General features: G+C 36.6%; 1 protein-coding gene across 1 annotated transcript in view; it reads left to right on the top strand.

Annotated features, from left to right (window-relative positions):
* The window catches only part of LOC124798294 (scm-like with four MBT domains protein 1), a 194,800-nt gene that overhangs the window by 47,958 nt on the left and 123,289 nt on the right, over positions 1–23,553 (top strand). Inside the window, exons 3-5 of the mRNA XM_047261622.1 lie at positions 780–1,139; positions 14,573–14,662; positions 18,025–18,148. Of these exons, the coding sequence (XP_047117578.1) occupies positions 780–1,139; positions 14,573–14,662; positions 18,025–18,148 (574 nt within the window). The remainder of the gene's footprint in view (positions 1–779; positions 1,140–14,572; positions 14,663–18,024; positions 18,149–23,553) is intronic.

Raw genomic sequence — 23,553 nt, forward strand, 5'->3', positions numbered from 1 at the left:
TTCCATACAATACTTCCACACTCAAGACATACAATCTCTAAAATTTCTTTTCCAAGTTAAGGTCAAGGTTTGGTACCTGTAAGCTTCTTTTAGTGAGAAATGCTCTCTTTTCCTGTTCTAGCCTATGTCTAATATCCTCTGTTCTTCAACTGTTGTTCTGCTTCCAAAGTAGCAGAATTCCTTCGGTTCGTTTACTACATGGTCCCCAGTTTCGATATTAAGTTTCCCATTAGATTTAGATTTTCTATGGTTTTGCTAAACCACGTAAGGAAAATTCAGGATGGTTCCTTTTAAAAAAAGCTGTATCCAGTGCCCCATCTCCAATGACTGAAGTATTAAACTCAAATCTTTCTTTCTTTCTTTATTCCTTCCTTCACACTGGAACTTATACTTCACTGAAAATGAACTGAATGTCAATGGGTTATAGGATTGTATACTATTTGTATTTGTATCATATTAGTCATTCATTTATAATTTTGTGCCTTATGTGACTAACATCTGTATTCTTATGTGCACATCAAGAGTTGTTGTAACTTACGGCCGCGCGGGATTAGCCGAACTGTCTAAGGCGCTGCAGTCATGGACTGTGCGGCTAGTCCTGGCGGAGGTTCGAGTCCTCCCTCGGGCATGGGTGTGTGTGTGTTTGTCCTTAGGCTAATTTAGGTTAAGTAGTGCGTAAGCTTAGGGACTGATGACTTTAGCAGTTAAGTCCCATAAGATTTCCCACACATCTGAACTTTTTTTTCTTTTGTAACTTATGAAGTGTGTTCCTGCCGCAGGTGGAGCGGTCTCTAGCGTCTGGCCTTCGTCCGGGAACTGTTGTGGAAGTACCAGACCGAAGTGGAGGTGGATACTGGCCTTGCTCATTGACCTTAGCCTGTGGCCCCCTCCTTCGCGTTCGACCTCTGGGTCTCGGTCCTCAAAATACTGCACTGCAATTCTGGTGCGATCCAGATAAAGTAAGGGTCCACCCGCCGGGATGGGGTGCTGCAAATGGTTTGCAATTGCTGCCTCCACCAGAACTGCTCTCGGCAGCAGGAGACGATGCAGATGTCGGGGCCCTGCAAAGAACAGCAGCTGAGGAAGCACAGCAGGCTGCTGCAGCTGTTACACCTGTCACTGAAGAGCTGCTAGCTGGGGTCAGTTCATAGCACTGTTTTGTTTAGCCACTGTTTTCGATTTTCAACCATGCAGAGTTACTAAAATTCTCTGTCTAAAATATTACAATTACTTCATTCAGTTAAATTCAGCTTGTTGAAAAATAATCATTTCAATGAAATTTTTATTATGTTGTTCTCTTCAACTTATTTACTGTACACATATTAAGTTTGTACTCTATTATATTTGAAAACTGTTACAGTGTTCCAGAAACTATTGGATGTTGTTTGTAATTGAGACAGTGAGGCATTAATATGTAAATGTTTTCCTTAGATAGCCTTTCGTATCAAATTACCCATAAAAATGTGGGAATGCAGTCACTCGCTTGCAGCTATTTCATGTGTTGCACACACAGTTAACAACATAAAATATCCCAATCTCTCTCTCTCTCTCTCTCTCTCTCTCTCTCTCTCTCTCTCTCTCTGTGTGTGTGTGTGTGTGTGTGTGTGTGTGTGTGTGTGTGTGTGTGTGTGTGTGTGTCCCAAAAAAATTATCGAGCCAACTGTGTGTATACACCATGTCTCATTGAGTTGCAGGTGAGTGTCTGTCTTTCCTCAGTTTTGTTTATTGTTTCCCACTTAGAATTTATTCAGAAATTTCTGATACATATTTCAACATTCACACGAGTCTTTCTATCTTGAACTGCTGAAGCAGTTGCACCTGCATGTTGTGAGAAATTGTTTCAGTGGTAGCTCACGGTGAAATTTGTGGAGGATTATAGTTTTTTGTTGTACCCTAAGAAGGAAACATTGGAAATAAACATTCTATGCCACCAAAGGTATTCATTTTACAAACTTGACAAGGTAAGTAAGGAAAAGATGGTGTGGCACACAAATGTTTACCGATCTTTCAATGTCTGTTGTAATTATCCACTAATAAAAAGCCAGCCATATTACTAATATAGATCTTTAAAGTTATCACTTTCAAGCTGTTCTGTAAAAATGTCTTGAGCATTCCGGCTTACCCCATAGTGCGCTGACCTTTACTGCACTGTCTTTTGTCACCATGCAGCAGCACTACTGTAATATTGTTATTCTTTATGTTTTGCTGTCTCTAATTTGGAACCACTAGTAACATTACTGATCTTAGTACCTTGTAAGATGCCTCTTTTCTTGTTCATTTGATGTTCAAATAGATGCTTGGAACAATTTTAAAGAATTAAGACAACACTGGTGATAAGGATTCAATCAACACATATTTATTTCCACAAACACCCTCTGATGATAAGACTGCTCTTACCAAGATCCACAACTTCTGCTAGGTAGCACTTGGTAATTAAGATATTTTGATTAACTATTTACGACATATTCTTCAAATGGCATTAATATTGGTTGTGCTTTCAGGAAAATATTTTTAGATGCACACTTTTCTCCCCATTTTCTGGTAAAATCCACTGGGAATATAAGACATTTCATTAACTAAGATATTTTCTCAATAATTGTATACATTTTTGAATATAGAAAATTATGGCTGCATGATAATAGCACTGTATGTACAAGAGGCTTTGGTTCTAAAATTCCAATGACAGTTATGATTTTAAATTGAAGCATGTCTTAAATTACAAAATCTTGAAAGAAAAAGATATTCCTTACACAGAGAAAAAGGACTTTCAAATGGTGTATTTCAATGCTAAAGTGAACACAAGTAACTTTTCTTTGTAACAGGTACACATTAACAAAGTGTTTGTTGCGAAAGCTTGAATTTTGTGTGTATGTATGTGTCTGTTTGTGTTTCTATTGACCTGCCAGCGCTTTCGTATGGTAAGTCACATCATCTCTGTTTTTAAATATATTTTTCCCGCGTGGAATGTTTCCCTCTGGCAGGTCGATAGACACACAAACAAACACAAACATACACACGAGAACTGTTGCCTCATCAGGAAAGAGGGAAGGAGAGATAAAGACGAAAGGATGTGGGTTTTAAGGGAGAGGGTAAGGAGTCATTCCAATCCCGGGAGTGGAAAGACTTACCTTAGGGGGAAAAAAGGACAGGTATACACTCGCACAGACACACACACACACACACATATCCATCCGCACGTACACAGACACAAGCAGACATTTTTTGAAAAGGGAAGATCAGCTTGGATTCCGTAGAAATGTTGGAACTCGTGAGGCAATACTGACCCTTCGACTTATCTTAGAAGATAGATTAAGGAAAGGCAAACCTACGTGTCTGGCATTTGTAGACTTAAAGAAAGCTGTTGAAAATGTTGACTGGAATACTCTCTTTCAAATTCTGAAGGTGGAAAGGGTCAAATACAGGGAGCGAAAGGCTATTTACAATTTGTGCGGAAACCAGACTGCAGTTACAAGAGTTGAGGGGCATGAAAGGGAAGCAGTGGTTGGGAAGGGTGTGAGACAGGGTTGTAGCCCATCCCCGATGATTCAATCTGTGTATTGAGCAAGCAATAAAGGGAAAAACTTTGTAGATTTAAAATCTATGGAGAAGAAATAAAAACTTTGAGGTTTGCCGATGACATTGTAATTTTGTCAGAGACAGCAAAGGATCTGGAAGAGCAGTTGAGTGGAATGGGCAGGGTCTTGAAAAGAGGGTATAAGATGAACATCAACAAAATCAAAATGAGGATAATGGAATGTAGTCGAATTAAATCACGTGATGCTGAGGGAATTCGATTAGGCAATGAGACACTTAAAGTAGTAAAGGAGTTTTGCTATTTGGGGGAGCAAAATAACGGATGATGTTCGAAGTAGAGAGGATATAAAATGTAGATTGGCGATGGCAAAGAAAGTGTTTCTGAAGAAGAGAAGTTTCTTAACATCGAGTATAGATTTAAGTGTCAGGAAGTCTTTTCTGAAAGTATTTGTATGGAGTGTAGCCCTGTATGGAAGTGAAACATGGACGATAAATAGTTTAGACAAGAAGAGAATAGAAGCTTTTGAAATGTAGTGCTGCAGAAGAACATTGAAGATTAGACGGGTAGATCGCGTTACTAATGAAGTACTAAATAGAATTTGGGAGAAGAGGAATTTGTGGCACAAGTTGACTAGAAGAAGGGATCGGTTGGTAGAACATGTTCTAAGGCATCAAGGGATCACCAATTTAGTATTGGAGGGCAGCAAGGAGGGTAAAAATTGTAGAGGGAGACCAAGAGATGAATACGCTAAGCAGATTCAGAAGGGTGTAGGTTGCAGTAGGTATTTGGAGATGAAGAAGCTTGCACGGGATAGAGTAGCATGGAGAGCTGACTGAAGACCGCAACAACAACAAGCTTTAAGTTATACGGTAATTTAGATTACGTGCCTATCACAACCAGAAGATGGATAGTACAGTTTTAACAGAAATTCTAGATAAACTTACAGCATTAGAAAACTAGATGAGATGTCAAATAAAATGAAGCAACTTAATGAACTATCTCAAAATAATAAAAAATTCGACAATTTATCCACAAAAATAATGTTTCCAAATCAGAGGAAACCTTAGCTACTTTATACAAGAATTTCAAAACAAAAATAGTGTTTCGTGATGTGGTTAGACAAGAAATGAAAATTTAGTTTAAAGTTTATGGTAAGATGACACCATCAGAGAAATCATCTTCAAGCATTTGCAAAAATATAAGCAATCAAATCTCAATCAAGATAGGGTAGAGATATTAGAACTAAATAGGAAACTTAAAAAGTTCTAGTGATCCAAATGCTGTAACTGGTTTTCAGAAACATCTGGAAGAAATGGTGGAGCAAAAAGTGCATGAAAAATTGTATACCAACAGGGCTAACTCTAATTCTAGCTCTTAATAATAAGAGTGAGTTACAGAAATTATGAAAAGAATTAGAAGACACTAAACATGAACTTGGAAACAAAAAGCTGCTTGTAACATTGGATTATCTCCAGAATTATTAAAACAGTTATAAATAGGAAATAGTTAGTTGTTCTAAGCAGTTTCCAAAGTTTAAACCGGAAGGAGAAGTACATCCAACATAATTCTTAAGAGTACTTTCTCAGTTTGTGCCTTAGAAATGGAATGATAATTTAAAACAATAAATTTTACACTTGAGTGTTTACTACGTGATGCAGCGGAATGGGAAACAGCTCAATTGTGGGAAGATTTTCAGGAAAAAATTAAGAGAAAAACGAGATGTGAAAAATGACTTTATAACATTGATACAATAAAAATGTCTAAGTCCTCAGGATAATCTGCCCTCTTCGTAGACTGGGCAGAGCAGCAACTACCAGGTTCCGAGTTAATTGCTTCATTTTTTTCTTCTTTACTTTTCTATGAGGCATCTTCCTCTTTAACTATTCTATTGTCTTTCAGCTTTCTCCTGCTGTCTTAGAGAGATATTGCCAACATGTAGGGTAGTTGTTAAAAAGGTACGGATATATAACTATTTCGAATACATAAGTATAGCATAATCTTCGTAAGTTGTCGCAGGAAGGTCAAAATCTACAATATAATTTAAAAAATACTGGAGTACAATAAAATTAGTCATTTATTTGTACAAGCTTTATAGAAATTATCCAAATAATTTAATATACTTTTTATATGGAATACTGTATTTTTTCCTTCCATATAAACAATAGGTTGGGTTTTATGTATGTTTTATAGGGCAGATTAACTACTGGAATGATTAATATATTTTTCTAAGTACAGTAGTACTCGTCACATGTTGGGTATATATAGAATGACCAAGTACCCACACATTTGTTAAGGTCAGCAAAACTGGCAAAGACATTAGGACTAATGATAGAAACTAAATGATGGATAATGTGTGACTACCAGATCTGTACTGGCTATCCATAGGGATGGGTAAGGATCAGTTTTCGGGGTCTGCGACGGTGAAGCCGTGACAGTCCGTTCTGTAGAGAATGCTGACCATCGTCTCCCTCCATCACAGTGAAAGACCTTGGCAGAAGGGGAACCTTGGATGGGGAGGTGGGAAAGGAATCTCTCTTTGGGGTCTACCACCTTTTTCTTCTTGATCCTAATGTACTTATACTTTCTTCTCCATTAGGAGTACCAGTTCTACCCTCCCTCTTTCCATATGCATATGGTAGTACCACTGTAACCCTTCTTTTATGCAGACAGTATAACTGTAAAGCCATGTGAGTGTGACAAAAATGACGTAGTGACACGGACTAAAGTCTTTTTTCTCATTAAGACATTCAGTTTCCTCCAGTAAGTTGAATGGTTGTACCTTGTATTAGTGACATCATCTGAACATGGGGAAGATAGGACAGAAAGAGGTACTAGTTAGGAAATTACAAAGTGACTTACTAATATAAGCTAAGTTGGTCAGAGGCACTTATATAACACATAAATAATAACAGGTTGAGAAATAGGTGTGATAAGAGAAAAGGGAGAAGTAAGAAACTTATCATACTATGTACATTTTGGGTGAGATCATTAGGCTGAGGAGAAATCTTCAATACTAGAAATGGGAAAAATTGTACAGACAGAGACTAAACATATCATTGTAAGCTTGAAGCTGGAGTGTATATAGATTTGTAGATGGGTAGGAGGGTGAGAGGGTAGGTTTACTTAGGAAGAAGGGAACCTATAACTGAGGTCAGGTGAATCAAAAGAAGGAAGGACCTCAACCAATTTGATAGGAATTAGAGGGTAGGTTTACCATGAAAGAAGGAACCTTTAATCTGTGATCAGGGGAATCCAAGAAAGGAAGGACCTGAACCTTTCTATAAAAAACAGTAAAAATAAAAAAAAGGAGCAGAAGCACTTACCTTGCGAAGGCAAAACAGCATGCTCAATGTATCTATCCAGTACTTAGATGAGAATAAAGTGAATACAAAAACACAAAACAAGGAAAGTAATCTGAATGAAGATAGGGAAGTAGTCTCCAAAATAGTTGAAACGTGTGGACTTACCGTGACGTGATTGATTCCTTAGACTTTCCCTTCTTGAATACACGTTGAACAAGAACAATTCTGAGATTTGTAAATGTGGAAAGTAAAATAAGATCAGATACCAATATGTAACTGCCCGCCTGGTTAGCCGGTCTAATGCATGGCTTTCCGGGCGGGAAGGAGCGCCTGGTCCCCGGGACGAATCCGCACAGCGGACTTGTGTCGAGGTACGGTGAGTCAGCCAGTCTGTGGATGGTTTTTAAGCGGTTTGCCATCTGCCACGGTGAATGCGGGCTGGTTCCTCTTATTCCGCCTCAGTGATTGCTGCGCAAATAAGTTCTTTATGTATGCATACACCACTATTACTCTACCGTGCAAACATAGGGGTTACACTCGTCTGGTGTGAGGCGTTCCCTGAGGGAGGGGGGGGGGGGGGGTGGGGGTGTTCACCGGGGGCCGATCCACACAATAACACTGGGTTCGGTGTGGAGCAGCGGAGGGGTGAAGTGGACTGCGGTAGTCATTGTGAGATTGTGGACCACTGTGGCTGCGGCGGGGGCGGAGCCTCTCAGTCGTTTCTAGGCCCACGGTTAACATACAATACATTATGTAACTCCTTAGGGTAAATGGCAGGGTAAATTTGTTTATTTTAAACAAGCAGAGTGTGAAAGTTGGAGAAAAAATATATGAAAGAGAAAGTGCCTCTTGTTTAATTAAGTTTTATCTTAAGGTAATATCTATCTTTCTGAGATACAAATATAGAAATCTTTACATGATCAGAAACTAAATGGCTTTTAAGCCATGGTAACTAATGTGAGACAATTGATGACAATTATATGTATCGGTGTGATGTTAAATGAAATGCATTGAATTTAAGTCACATGAGACCTCAATATAGAAGTGAAATTAATGTATGGATTGCTTATAACAGAAGCCACACAGTCTCTAGTTGCATAAGTTTTTCCACACACCACCTTTTGTCTTAGTGGGGAAATCTGTAGTGGTAATGTTACTATATAGCATAGCAATACGTCTCACTTTCTTTTTACAAGATCAGGGTGTCTACGATCCGTGACAACCAGGAAATCCAGGAAAAACCTGGGAATTTTTTCATCCGGGAGAAAACCGGGAAAAACTCAGGAATCTTTTTGAGTTCCGGGAATTTTTCATTGTTTTAGTTTTCAGTTAAATTTTTGTGATTTTGACTGGTAAGAACCAATACTCCAACAAAAAAATGTACTGTATCCCACTTCTGCAGAATAATACTGCACTAACAAAACATGAACGAGAGGAAAAAACGAAAATAAAACTTAAGTTGCAAAGAAAATGCGCCATATACAACAACAAAACACAGTGCTCATACAAGCGTCTGCCAACAGCAAAGTGTGTCAAAGGCTTTAGGACAACTGTGCAGTGCTTCTTAACAACAAATTGCCTCCAATGAGTGTGACATGACAGTTTTTTACATTAGATTCGTTTTAATGCAAGATCTTTTAATGTTTCACACGTACGAACATGCGGGCTTCCTGCGTCACCGTAGCTGCGCAAGTGCAGTGACGCCTGTTATCTGGCACTCTGTGGCAACTGCTGAAACGTACATTTCTAATAGGTCACGGAAAAATATTGCGAATATTGCTTTGAAAAGCGTTACTTTCAAAGTAAATTTTCTTTTATGTAAAATAAACTATGTGAGAGAGTGTACGACGAATTTCTTAAATCACAGAGCGTTTGACTCTCATTTAAAAATCAACTCTTTGGGGACGATCATATGAAGAATTTCGGGCCCAGAAGATCAGACATTTACATCGTTATTAAAAAAATTTACTAGCACATTTATGTGATGTATGACGCACAAAAAAGATCAACAATATATGTGGAAGCTTCGCTTCTCTTGCAGCTTATTAATCTTAGAGACCAATATTATATGTGATAGCTTTTCTTTTCTTGTAGCAACAATTGTACATTAATTTAAGCCATTAATTTTTCTTATTTGTGCGTTCGTGCTACTTAAGAGTGATCTTGCTATTGGCTGATTACATCGCGTGTCAAATGCTGTCATCAGCTGGCGAGATCAGGTGACACGAGCTGTGACTGGCTTACAAAAGCACTTTGCAATCTCGATTTTAATGCTTCGGAAAGTAACATGCGGTGTTTGGTGGAATTCGAATTTATATCTTCGTAACACGGACATATGCAGTGTATATGTTGCTGCACATCAAAGATCTTTCCAAAACGTGTTTTTTCCCCTGAGTTTCATTTTCTAAAGTGCCGGGAAATTCTACGCCGGTGTATAAAACCATAAAACATAAAAGGATTGATAAGTGCCGAGAAAAAGTATACTGTCACTTAACATGGAAAAAGTGTATTTTCACCCGGGAGAAAGTGTATTTTCAACCGGGAAATCTGGGAAAAATCCAGGAATTATTTTTCCTTGTCCTTGTAGACATCCTGTAGATAGATGAAAGATGTGTTTGAGAAAAATATTACTTTTATTAGTAGTAGCATGAAGAGCATCTACTGTGCCCAGATTTGCTGTAATTTATGTGTAGATATGAGAAAGAAAAATGCCGGCACACCGGAGAAAGTGATGACAGATGTGTAATTTGAACTGGCCACTGAGGGGGTCACCCACACTTCGCAGTCATGCTTTGGGGGTGTCGTTGACTCCAGAGAAAAAAAGGGGCCTGACAGTAATCGATAAACACTAAAGAAAATGCTATGCTATCTCGAGTTAAGTATGAACTTATGGTTTTGGTCAAGCATTGAAGCATCATGTGTTAACAAGTTGTCTGAAAAGCTTTGTTAATTACCAGTTGTTGTGAATTGAGAACTTATTTAAATTTAGAAGAATTATGGAAATGGTGTTTTGTGATTTTATACTGAGTTGTTTAAACATAGAATCTCTCTTACGTGGCACTGCTTAGCAGGAACACAACATCAAGAGCAAACAAGGCAGCGACCAGGCAATTCAGAAAAGAAGGCAAATATTATTACAGGGAATGAATAAAGACTTGGCATCTCGCGATATATTGATCACTTAAAACCAACCTACAACTGGAAAAACACCTCAGAGTTTAGAGAGAACCTCAGTTTACTTGTACATAAGTTCCCCGATCATACTGTAATTGTCAGTGGAGACTTTAATCATCCAACAATTAATTAGGAAAATTACAGTTTTGTTAATGGTGGGCATGATAAAAACATCCTGTGGAATATTACTAAATGCCTTCAATGGAAACTACCTAGAACACATAGTTAGGAATCCCACTCGTGATGGAAATATATTGGATCTAATGGCAACAAATAGACGTGACCCCGTTTGAGAATGTTCACATCGAAACTGGTGCCAGTGACCAGTGATGGCAACATTGATTACCAAAGTACAACGGACAATTAAACCAATCAGAAAGATATAAATGTTCAGTAAACTAGATAAAAAATGAGTAGTGTCATATTTCAATCAGCATCTGGAAACTTTCAGGTCCAGATAGGAGCATGTAGAGGAACTGTGGCTCATGTTTAAAGGAATAGTTGACCATGCACTGGATCGATATGTACTCAGTTGAACAGTTCATAATGGGAAGGAGCCTCCATGGTATACTGGCACTGTAAAGAAACTTCTCTAAAGAAACAGAGATTACTTCATAATAGGTTTAAAACAAAGCCTAATGCTATAGATAGAGAATTCTGGTGGTATGTAAAGGCTGTTAGTGGCACCAAAGTCAGTGTCCAGTCCCTAGTGAATGAGACAGTACATGAAATTGAGGGTAGCAGAGCAAAAGTTGAAATGCTTAATTCAGTGAAACCCCAGGAGAATTGCCCCAATTTAATCCTTGTACCACTGAAGAGGTGAATGAAATAAGTATTAGTGTCAGTGGTGTGAAACAGCTGAAATCATTAAAATTGAACAAAGCTCCAGGGCCCGACGGATTCCTTGTCAGATTCTATATTGAATTTGCAGCTGAGTTAGCCCCTCTTCTAACTATAGTCTATCATAGATCCCACGAACATAAAACTGTGCACAGTTCTTGGGGAAAAACACAGGTAAGAAGGGTAGTAGAAGTGATCAGCAAGACTGTTGTCCAGTATCCTTGATACTGATTTGTTGTAGAATCTTAGATCATATTCTGAGCTCAAACATAATGAGGTATCTTGAATAGAATGACATCCTCGATGCTAGCCACCATGAATTTTGAAAACATCAATCATGTGAAACCTAACTCGTGATTTTCTCACATGACATACTGAAAGCTCTGGGCCAAGGCAGTCTGATAGATGCAGTATTTCTTGATTTCCACAAAACATTTGACTCAGTACCACACCTGCGCAATTGTAAAATGTACTATCATATGAGGTATCAAGTGAAATTTGTGACTGGATTGAGGACTTTTTGGTAGGGAGAATGCAGCATGTTACCTCAGATGGAGAATCAGCCTCAGGTGTAGAAGTAACTTCAGATGTGCCCCAGGGAAGTGTGTTGGGACCGTTGCTATTCATGTTGCACGTTAATGACTTTACACACAATATTAATAGTATCTTCAGACTTTCAGTAGATGATGCAGCTCTCTATAATGAAGTACTACTTGAAAGAAACTGCATAAATATTGAGTCATATCTTGATAAGATTTCAAAGTGGTACAAAGACTGGCAGCTTGCTTTAAACAGCCAGAAATGCAAAATTGTGCCCTTCACAAAATGAATAGTATCCTATTCAAAGTTAGTGTCCAGTGCCTAGTGAATTGAGACAGTACCTGAAATTGAGGGTAGCAGAGCAAAAGTTGAAATGCTCAATTCAGTTTTTTAGATAGGATCGGCAAACTCATACAAACACCAGGCGGAAACACTTTGTAGAGATATGAAATGGAATTATCACATAGGCTCTGTCATGGTTAAAGCAGGTGATGGATTTTGGTTTATTGGTAGATTACTGGGGAAGTGCAATCAGTGTACCAAGGAGACTGCTTACATATTTCTTATGTTTCTGTTTTTAGAATATTTCTCAAGTGTGTGGAACCCTTACCAGATAGAACTAACATTGAACATATACAGAGAAGGTGTGCACAAATGATGACAGATTTGTTTGATTCATGGGAGAGCGTCACAGAGTTATTGAAGGAACTGAACCGGCAGACTCTTTAAAAGAGACATAAACTATCACAAGAAAGTCTGTTGACAAAGTTTCAAGAACCGGCTTTAAATGATGACTCTAGGAATATACTACATCCCCTATGTGCCACTCACATAGGGATCATGGGGATAAGATTAGAATAATTACAGGACACACAGAGACATTCAAAAAATCGTTCTTCCCACTCCAAACATGAATGGAATGGAAAGAAACCCTAATAACTGGTACAGCGGTATGCACCCTCTGCCATCCACCTCATGATGTAGATGTAGATATCCCAACTGTATTTATTTCGAATATGTCTCATACCCATGGGAGCAATGCATCGACTGGTGCAAAGCACACGGTTCATCGTGGCTGCTGCCGTGACATTCCTTGTTTATGGTGGTGAACAACAGTTGGCTGTGTGTTTGTGTGTGTGTGTTCTTTTTTCTGCTTATTCGTGAGTAAGAAACAGTTGTTTTGTTTTAAAAAAGGTTTAGTACATCACTCAAGAGAGACAGTGAGGAAAAGGTTACTAGTACCTTCAGAGCAGGCTAAAAACCAAGGGAAATGCCGTAAATATGTTAGTGATGGTAGCATACCAAAACTGGCATGTAATCACAATGATGGACTTTGTAAAGCCTCTGAGCATTCTACTGCAGACTGTAAGCATTTCCATACAGCATTTTGTGGAACAAGTTTTATTTATTATAAGTTCTATACAGGTACAGAAAATACAACGTGTTAGGGAGAAACAGAATGATTGAAAACTGGTATTTTCTATTTCTTACTTTATTTAGAGAGAAGGGTGACAGGGGCAAATTAAAAGTGTGTTCAGCATTTTCTGCAGCATTTTGCAAGTGAATTGTAAACATTTCCACTGACTTTCTGCATATTATTTAAAAATCTATTCTTGCAGAGGAGACACTGGGGATAGGAAACACATTAATATTTGGACTGATGGCATCAAGGAACTGATTTGTTAACGCATCCTGAGTTTCAAATGCTGTTCTGCACACTGTATATGAGAGAAAGTAGGTTAACCATTATATACAGCTAGTATCGTCGTTTAAGTTACTTGTAATAGGTGTACACATTATGTGTTGTTGTTGTTGTCTTCATTATGATAAAGAAAATTTGTCAATTCTTGACCAGCAAGTCTGGTTATGTAAGCCACACATTAGTAACTAAAAAATTACTGTTGTAATTTGGATTTGTTGTTTCATTCAGACTCACAGTTGAAAGTATTTACTGTCCCATCCACCGATCAGAGTAATGTGGAATTTATTCCTTGAAGCTAAAACGGAAAATGAAGCAGCCCACTTCTGCAAGTACCAGCTTTATTACCAAGTTTTCGCTCATGAGTTTAACCTTGGATTTGGAACACCACGCACAGATATATGTAGTTATTGTGAGGAATGCCAGCAGAATTTGAAGTGTAAAGAGAGTGGAGAGAAACCCAAGACAATAGCTTATGAACTTCTTGTACATAAACACTGTGCAAAGAGATTTTATGAACTCATGAAAGCAATGGTAACATGTGATGATACAGCTTGTTTTGTGTTTGATATGATGAAAAACCAGCCTTTGCTTCATACAGCTTTGAGGGAGGTGTGTTTTTATCGGCACCGCTGACAGTATTATCTGGGTCTTGTTCGTCACTGTGGCATCAGGTGAAAACAAGATAAAACTGATGTGTCATTTTACAGCTGGGGAGAAAATGATGCTATGCGGGAAAGTACACAGGTGTGCAGTGTGCTGTTTCACCATTTGTTTGAGTTCTGTACTGCAAACCCACAAATAAAGAAAATCAACCTGCATCCACTAAAGGAGGAGAAGTTGAAAGACATTAAGTGACTTTTAAGTAAGTTAGGCATTACCGGGTGCCATCATGCAATGCCATTCTGGCAAAAGGTATTGTCACAAAGCAAAAAAGATGCAATAAATGACTCTTCTGATGATTAGCTCTGAAAGATTGTATTACCTTCATGTGAACAATGTCTAAACTTAATAAGTTGCATATATCATTGAGTATTAGCCTTTACACAAACAATCCTTAAAATATTTTTACTTCCAAAATTTCTTAACTCCAAGGCATATGACGCTGTTATTACCACTTGTAATGGTGGAGGATTTTGGAGAATCAGGGCCAGTGTCAACAATGTAGTTATGAATAAAATATGTTGTAATGATAAGTCTGTTTCAAATTAATTATCTGAAAATAAATATCATATTATAAAAACTGCTATTTTATGGATTTGAGACACTTTGGAAATAAGTTCTTCAATTCATTAATCACCAAATGTCCTGCTAAATTTGATAAATGATGTCAGTTATAATTTTTCAACATTATTAAAGTGTAGTCTGATGACTCTCAATGATCATAGATTATCAAGTGAAGCTCATGTGAAAACTATGCTCAAAATGTAACTACATTGTGTGTGATGTGTCCATTGTTGATTTGTCAAGTTTTGGTTGCAGGATGGATTCATACCAGTGGACCGCATCAAACAGGGGATGAAGGTGGAAGTACAGGATAGGATAAACCCTTATCTGTTATGGGTAGCAACGGTGAGATTTTATGATGTTTCAATTCTATATACTTTTTATTTTCATTTGGTCTTACTTTTAAGCTTATCATCATTTTAATCATTTTGGAGACAAAAATACGCCTTTAAGGAACATACATTTTTCCAAGCATGACTGCTAATTCTTTTACATTATGAAATGTTCTCACATAAACAGTCTGCTTTGCAAAACAGGAGCTGACTGTTGCAAACTGTGCATTTAGGTATTTACTCTTCATCAATTATTGTCAATGTGCAATAAACAAAGGGTTCTTTCAGAATGTACTATATATTCTCATTGGATTTGTTGGTATCATGCATTTCTTTGAAGGAACAGCTTCATCCATTCAAAAGATACAAAATGGAGAAACAGTCTGTATGTGAAAAGCACCCCCTCATCCACCATTTGTTAATGTCTGTGTTACACTACAGCACACATTTTCAAAAGACTTTTCAAGAAATTAATGGAAGTAATTAAATAGTGAATGTTTTCTGTTGACACACTCATAGTTTCAGAAAAATAGCAAAGGTTTGTTTACCTTACTAAAAACTTGTAATTTAAAGTACATCATTTTGAAGTGATTCAGAATTTTTATCTGTTCCAACAGCCTGATTTGGTTTTCCTTGGTTGTTAACTACAAGCCATAGCTGTTGCCGTCCTTATTTTCCCACATGTGTATCTGAAATTAACATTTCACATACTAATATCATTATGTGTATTTAATTATTATTCATTACATTTAACTAAATGTTCCATGATCGCATTCAGTAATGTTACAGTGTTCCTGTAGAGTAAAAAATGGTATTAAAAAGCATGATATTTATTTAGCAAAAACTTAAACTTTGGGTTCTGCCTTACAGCAGGTCTCGTCATGGGTGAAGCCTTGTCGGAGAGGTCTATCGCATGAGCGTCTAGGGAAGTGATTCCTGTGGTGGTTTCCCATTGTTTAGCAAAAGATGAGCTGAAAAGTGTTAACTTTGTCTTCTTGTCTTTGTGACCAAAATCTAGATCTGCTACAGTAAACACAAGTTGAGACTGCTGTACCTTCTTTCACCATTTCTTACCTGTTAAAGGTAAAGAATATTGCTCCTCATCAACTTCACCAACCTTCGATGAATTTCTGTTGATGATAAACCATCCAAAACAGAATTTTATGATTACACAAAGTCCGTTTTATCTGTCATAATGAAATATACAAACTTGACTACCTTTAAAAGCCTTTGAGCAAAACTGTATTGTGCTAATCAAGTTGACAATTGAGTTTTGTTGTTCTGTAACAAGTACCAATTAAACAAAAACAAAGTTATATTGATATCAACACTATATCTGTGGCAACCTGAGAACTTCCCCTGTACTATCATATTACCGTGATATTGAAATGTTCCTCCTTTACTTTATATAAACACTGTAGGTGTTGTAGCAGTTTTCTGTTTATTGTCTGTTTTTTTTTTTTTGTCTATTTATTCTCTTTACCTTCATTTTCTATTCAGTCCTTTTCACCGGTGAGCACCACTCTCACTACCCATACTGAATGTTCTCATGTTCATTTCCTTCCTTAGAGTTCAATAATTTCATTCTTTAATCATTTTTAATTTTGTGGTGTATAATTACACTGTCATTTGCATCTATAGTCTTATTATGTGTACTTCTACAGCTCACATTTCTTCTTTCCTGTTACCTTGGCATATTCCCCTCTGTATACATTTGCTGTTATTGTGATTGTAGCTCACAAATCTTTACAAAGCTGTAGTACTCGGAATGCACAGCTGCATTTTCAGCTGAACTTTTTGCCTGTCAAATTCAGCTTAAGTTTGATGGAGAGAGAGATTCATTTTTATTTTTATTTTATTTATTTATTTAGTGTCCCAAATTTTTACAGGCGTTATACTAGAACAAATAGAAAAAGTACTGGTGAACATATGTCCATAAACAAATAGATGTTGAAAAATAGATCGATCATTCTGTCATATGAAAGCTATTTATTGGCACTACAGGAAGTGCTCAGTGTGATTACCACTCATTCTTAAACATCCTTCAGCCCTCCTCAAAGAGTAGCTCAGCTGTGCCAACACATCTCTTTGCATTTGGATATGGTCACATCTGTGGGAAACACACTCCTGTAATGTGTGCATGTTTTAGATGGCTGTGAGGTACACAAATACCTTCAAATGTGCACATGATAGAAATCTAATTGTGTGTTAGGTACCGTTTTACAAGGAGTAGAAAATGGTGTGGTGCCCCATTGTGCATAAACCATATTCATTGTCTTTCTGCAAGTGTATCTTTCACCAGTGCCACAGGTAACATACTGTGATAAATTGGTGATAAATGGCACCTGATTGTTTATCTGATAAAGTGTAAGGCCCTGTCAGTCTGTGATCCACAATTCCTGCTCACAGGTTGCTACTAAAGCGAGCCAATGCCTCGCATCTATGATCTTTCAAGGATTTGCGTCTGTCCTCATGTGGCTATTGTGGTAATTTATTATCCTACTGTGTGTGAATCCTGCTTGATCCATAAATAAATTGTATGTTATGAACTATAATTCGGTATTGTCGTCTTCTGCCGCCTGAGAGCTTGCATATTCTGTAAGTGATATGGGTAAAGTAACTACTCGTGCAGAACTGACTGTGCAAGACCATGGTTTTTGCTTTCACTGGTTCCAATTGTTCTCATATTCTTTTCAGGGTCACCTTTTAATTCACTGTTCGATATCTGGTGTGCAAACTGTACAAAGTCTACTGTGATCCCATGTCCTTGATATGAATGACCCCATGTTTGCAGGTCGCTAGAACAGTCTACCCAACAATTTTTTCATACAGGATGCACCACTGGTGATGTGGTTTGACATACATGGCAGGTGCCTCTCGGTTAATACTCTTGACTAAACCAAAGCAGAATTCTGTGTTTACCATTTTCTGTTTGGATTATGAGGACTGCACCTCACTGTTTACATTTTTCACACTCCATGTAATCACTAAGTTTGTCGTGATGACAGTACAACCTCAAAACAAAACATACAGAATAGTGCACATAGCAGACAGTTGTAAGTGTTCTGTCTTACAATAGCATCACAGTCAGAAGACTAAGTGCAGAGACAAAGATGATGACTAAGAAAGGAGCAACTTTGGAAAAGTTAAAGACCATAACTGCAGATTTTAAGTTTACTTCTGCTCACAGAATGACAGTAAATTGTGACTGTGTGTGTGTGTGTGTGTGTGTGTGTGTGTGTGTGTGTGTGTGATTAAACTATAAATCATGTTATGTATTCACTAATGCACATCTGTCACAGCAAATTTCTGCACATTCCATTGTTTGCGTAAGGTGAGTGTATCATTTGTTAATGTGTGTTATAATGATTTCAGATTGTTGAGAATGTGGGAGGTCGCCTGCTACTTCGTTATGATACACCAGACTCAAACTTCCCTGACTTCTGGCTATTCTACAGCTCTCCTCGACTCTTCCGTATGGGTTTTGCTGAAGAGAATGGTAAGTATTAGTAATGAGATTTTTTGTGGTGGTCAAACCTACACACAAAACTGCATATGTGAACACATTGTAGTTAAACCCCAATGCTTTTATTGCTGTAGTATCACTTACAACGCTGATATTGATTTACAGAAAGTGTGATTCACTTATGTAAGTACAAAACTCATTCCTTACACAAAACTAATAAAAACTTAACAATTTTGTAATTATATACAGTGTAACAAATCCAGGTTATGTTATTTTATCGTATTGATTATGTAAGATTTGTTGTTCTGCCTTCAACAAAATACTTGTTTATAGGGTGTAGAAAAATTTCCTCTACCAGCAGCATCCACTATGGATAATATTCACTTTATTTGTTTTACACACTCTAATTGCACTAAGACCATGCCATCAGCAGTGGGTTTTTAATTACTAGTGCAATTTGCGTGGTTATTGTGCTTTTAGTTTATGTCTTCACCAAGCACAAAAAAGTAGCTACAAAGTCAACAGCTATTTTTTGTTTCAATCATCTGTGGCCTATCTGTCATAATCTATTATCTGGTTTGGACCTGGACTGCCACTAATATACAGAGTTTCTCTGGTTGAGTTGTCACAAACATAAGGAGTGAGGTATTCATTCAGCCATAAAAACTTCAAACACAAACTCATATCATATCTGTTTGATAACTCTTACTCCATAGAAGGATTTCTAAATGTGTGTGTGTGATACGGAGAAAAAAAAAAAAATAAAAAAAATACTGTAGCATAAGACAATCATGTAATTGGTTAGCGTGGTGCTATTTTTCACTTAAAAAAAATATACTTCAATTATAAATCTTATCCCTTCCACATATGATACCTTAAATTTGCAAATAACTGACTGTGTGCGATTATGCTCCTTCCTCATAAAATGCTTTCTTAAATTTCGATTAGTGGACAGGTTTTATCTACAATCTTTGTATTGTGTTCCGTGTAATAGTATTTGTGTTCCACTTACTGATTTGTTTCACATCCAAGCAACTTGTTTGCTTATACAAATCTATGCACACATATACCATAAATATGTAAAAATAAATAAGTTGTTGTTTGGTATTTAATAGTTGAGCCTTTGACAAAATTGAAGGTATCTGCTCTGACAACAGCAAGCCACAGGGATAAAATATACAGAGGAAAAAATATATAATGAAACTGGGATTATTTCTGTGGGAAATCCTGAGTGAGGCATTGCTTTGGGAATGAGGTGAGAGGAACATTAGTGCTGAAAAGTTTGGATATTTTTATATATGTGGTGACAGTATGTTTTCACAACAAGAAACTTCTATTTTATTAAGTTCAGTCTTTCCCATGTCTTATTATTCTGCTTTGCTACATAGTTAAGAATGGGTGAACTATTAAAATCAAGCAAGCATGAATTCAGCCAAACTGAATGAACCTAACAAGATGTACATACTAGGACTAGACAGAGTGAATCAGGGTGACAATTTCATGACACCTCTATGCAGTGTCTTGTTAGAAATTTGCCTAAGAAATTGAAACCAATAACTTTTTGGAATATGGCATCTCAAGGACATATTGTAGTATTTGCTGTGAACAGAAAATCCTAACATAAAGTTATTTATGTCAATGAAAGATTTGACTGTGCTCTTCTAAAAAGCCAATATCCACTTCTTATATATGTTGTCAGTTATTTTAAAAAGATGGGACTTTTTATTGATTGCACAACAGTATAGACAAGCAAAAATAAGTTTCGGTGTTACTTTTTCTCAGTTTTTGTGATATTTTTTTCATATTTTGATGTTATTTTCTGCCAGTTTTGGTGTTATTTTCTGTCAGTTGGCATTATTTTATGCTGACTTTAGTATTAATTTCTGATAGCTGATTTATGAAGTATTGTATGTTCCTACTTTTGTCTTATTCCATTGTTTCTCATTGTCACATTGAAAATGAAAATATACCTATCAGTTACATTATATTTATGAACACTGCAGGTCTCATTTATTGACATTATTAAAATAGAAATAATTTATAATAAACCCATTAAATCTAATCAGTTACAGAAAAGTAGCTTTTCAACTGTACAGCCTTGAAAATTTTTCCAAGAAATGGCATTGTCATAACTTCAAAGTTCTCTTCTGAGACTCCACGCCACTGTTTAATCAGTACTTCACAGTAGTGTGAAAACAACTTCCCCGAGTCAAAATTTGAGCATGGTAGACAACTTACTTTCAGCTCAACACGAGACATATTCACATATCCTGCTGGCATGGAAAGTTGCTTTTGTACTAAATTATGTAGGAATAGGATAGTTAACATGGCTGAGATCAGCCTTTCTGTGTACACATAATACTCTTCACTACGTTAGCATTAACAGTGTTCATTATCATTGTGTGGTGGAATGTGAACACATAGTTCATAATGGATCTGTGACCATAAGATTTGTTAGCCTAGTTTCAACATGCAACCCTGTGCATTTCAGTGTTTCCTTCATTTCTGTCTGAAGAATTTTTCTCTTCATATTTCTCAAAAAGTTAACTATTTTAATCATTAGAATTTCATTTCCCACAATAATGAAGCAATCTTCACTATTATCTTGGAATACAGGTATTTTTTTATCCGGCAACAGATTTCCTGATATTTTTGCGTGACAAATCGTACCAAAAATAATGTGGTTTTGTGTGGTGCATCACTTAAACTGCATACTTTTGTAGTACATAACTTTAAATATGAAAATCACCAAGCATGCCACTTTATCTGCAGAAATATGTAAATAAACATTGTGTCCACTCATTTTGCTTCCGTGTACTGATCACAGCACAGGAGACACAATGTCGTGGATAAGTGTTTCTGGCCATGAAACAGAACAATGAAAATGTTTATTTTAGTTTGTATTGAATATTGTTTTAGCTATTTTGTGAATAAAGTTTGTGGTGACAGCATGAACTATTGCATAGGCTGGACCGTAGGTTAGGATGAAAAGCATCAGACATTATACTGATTTACATGTTTGCAAAAGTAAAGGGCTGTATTTGGTGCTTTTTATATTCATACTTCCATACTATGAAAATATTAGTTTATTTGATGATTTGTATTAAAGGTCTCTCAGTAGATCACAGTTTTTTTGTACGATAGGTTGTGCAAAAGAGTTGGTTAGTGTCAGGTCAGCAGCTAAAACTGCTACTGGAATGTAGTTCATTTGAAACCACATTAAGACTCATAGTTCTTTAAGCAAGAAATTGACTGATATTTTAAGATCTGCCCATCCACGTCAATGTTATTCATCAAGCAGAATTATAAGTATACAGTTGCTCCCAGCATGAAAGATTAGATCCCCAAATCACAAGCTAATAATCTTTTCTTTCTACAGGCCTTGGCAGTTAATTTGTTTGAAAATGGGGTACCATACTATATGATAATACTAGAACTAAAACTAAAATAATACACAGGACAAATATTGATGTTTGCGACAGAGTAAAGGGAAGGAAGGAGAAAGTAAAAGAAGAAGAGAGAGACAAGGGGTGAAGACTGGAAAGAGTGCAGGGGCAAGTAGAGGATAGGAACTAGCAGGGACTGAGACATAGAGCTGAATGACTAAATGATATGTTGGAAGAACTGTCACAGACTGCATAACCCGGAGGGAATGATGCTTGGAGAAAATGTCCAGAAGGCTTTGGGTTGTGAAGGACTTACTGAAATTAACCACCAAATGTCAATTAATGTTCCCTGTAACTGAGCGGCTGAGATTATGCTTCGGCCATTGTTGCACTATACTGTTTGGATTTGTTGCCCAACTGTCGTATACACACAGTTAGATGTACAGTTCTAACAAAGTTTGTATATGACATGATTTCATCAGAAAATCACACTACTGATCAAATACTACTTTTTCTACATCTTCAGCTGTAATTCTTTCAAATTTAATTTACAATTTCCTGTTATCCTGATCGAGACTGAGGAGATAGGTATTACCTATGTAGCTACAAACATCAACATCTGATTTAATTCATTTATTAAAAATTAATTGAAATACTCAGATATTTTTGAAGGGTTAGGAAGGGATTTATAGGTATGTGAACTACCAGCTGTGACACCAAGTTCTTATTTTATAATTGTCCACATTGCCTTTGAGTTATTTGTATGGTTCAATATGAATTTTTTGTGTGCCATTTCTTTTCCTGCTCTTGCTACTATTTTAAAATATAGCTTTATACTGTCTGACATAGTTTATAAAGTCTACATTTATTTTGCTTTTCAGTTCATTGTGTGTCTTCTTCTAACACTTGACACTTTAGTAGTACCAGCAGTTTTTCATTTTAGACTGTCTGTTATTTGTAATGACATGCTATAAGAAATAATATTTGGTTTAACCCTTCAGAAAACTGTCAACAAATATATCATAGTTTTTAGAACTAGAATATAATCACCCATTGGCCAGTTTACTTCTTCATGTCTGCAACACAAAAAGTTTTTTTATTCTTCACTGAAGCTTCGTGTACTGAATTTGTATTTTTAATGCATGGTTTATTTATTTTTGTTAGCTTCAAAAACAATGCGGGATGATTGGACATTCCCAGGTCAATGCAGAATTTTCTTGTACAATCAAATGTGAAATTTGTCAGAATGTTATCTGCACAGATTGCAGTTTGCTTGCTCTCTCTTGAATATTCTGTGAACTAAGCTTGAATCACATTGATAAATTGTGTGTTGATTGGCTGGATTCATTTATTATATTAATGTTAAAATCAACAGCTGTCATAATCTTTTACTTTTTCTCTTTGGTTTGTATCTGTAACAGATTCCCAAGTTTAAATGTAAATATTTTTATTACTTATTTACCTGGGATATATGTATCGAAATCATAAGAATATTTTGTCCCTCTAAGTCTTGACACAATCATGCAAATATGTCCTCATCATTCAAAAAATTCATCACCACTTAGCATATACATTAAAGAATTTTTTATCAGTGTGCAGGAATGCCCATAAATTCCGTTACTTCTACAAAAGCTACTAACTACAATGTAGTTGTCTGATTTATTATGGATTTTAGTGAAGGTATTTTGCTAGTCAATGTTCATTTAGGCAAAGTGTAGGGAAGCAGCCTAATCACGCCCCACAAGAGGACTATAACATTTCTCTATTCTGTCAGAAAAGTTTGTACGCAGTCAGTTTTTGTCCCTTTGCCATTTAGAAGGATTTTATGTAAGCTGTTTGTGTTTCAGTGTATCCAAATTATGCTTTTACTTTTACCATAGCTTGAAGAAAATTCTTTCTTATAATTCTTTTGCTTATTATTCCATAAGTCATTGGCACACAGACTGAGCTTTTGAATGTCGACTTTGAGCATACTGAATTCAACATGTTGCTGAATGCTCAGAAATGATACAACTTGTGCAGACGGTACGTGTGCCTCAATGTGGTAAATGC

The sequence above is a fragment of the Schistocerca piceifrons genome, chromosome 5, assembly GCF_021461385.2.
Source record: "Schistocerca piceifrons isolate TAMUIC-IGC-003096 chromosome 5, iqSchPice1.1, whole genome shotgun sequence".
In the NCBI taxonomy this organism is placed as follows: domain Eukaryota; kingdom Metazoa; phylum Arthropoda; class Insecta; order Orthoptera; family Acrididae; genus Schistocerca; species Schistocerca piceifrons.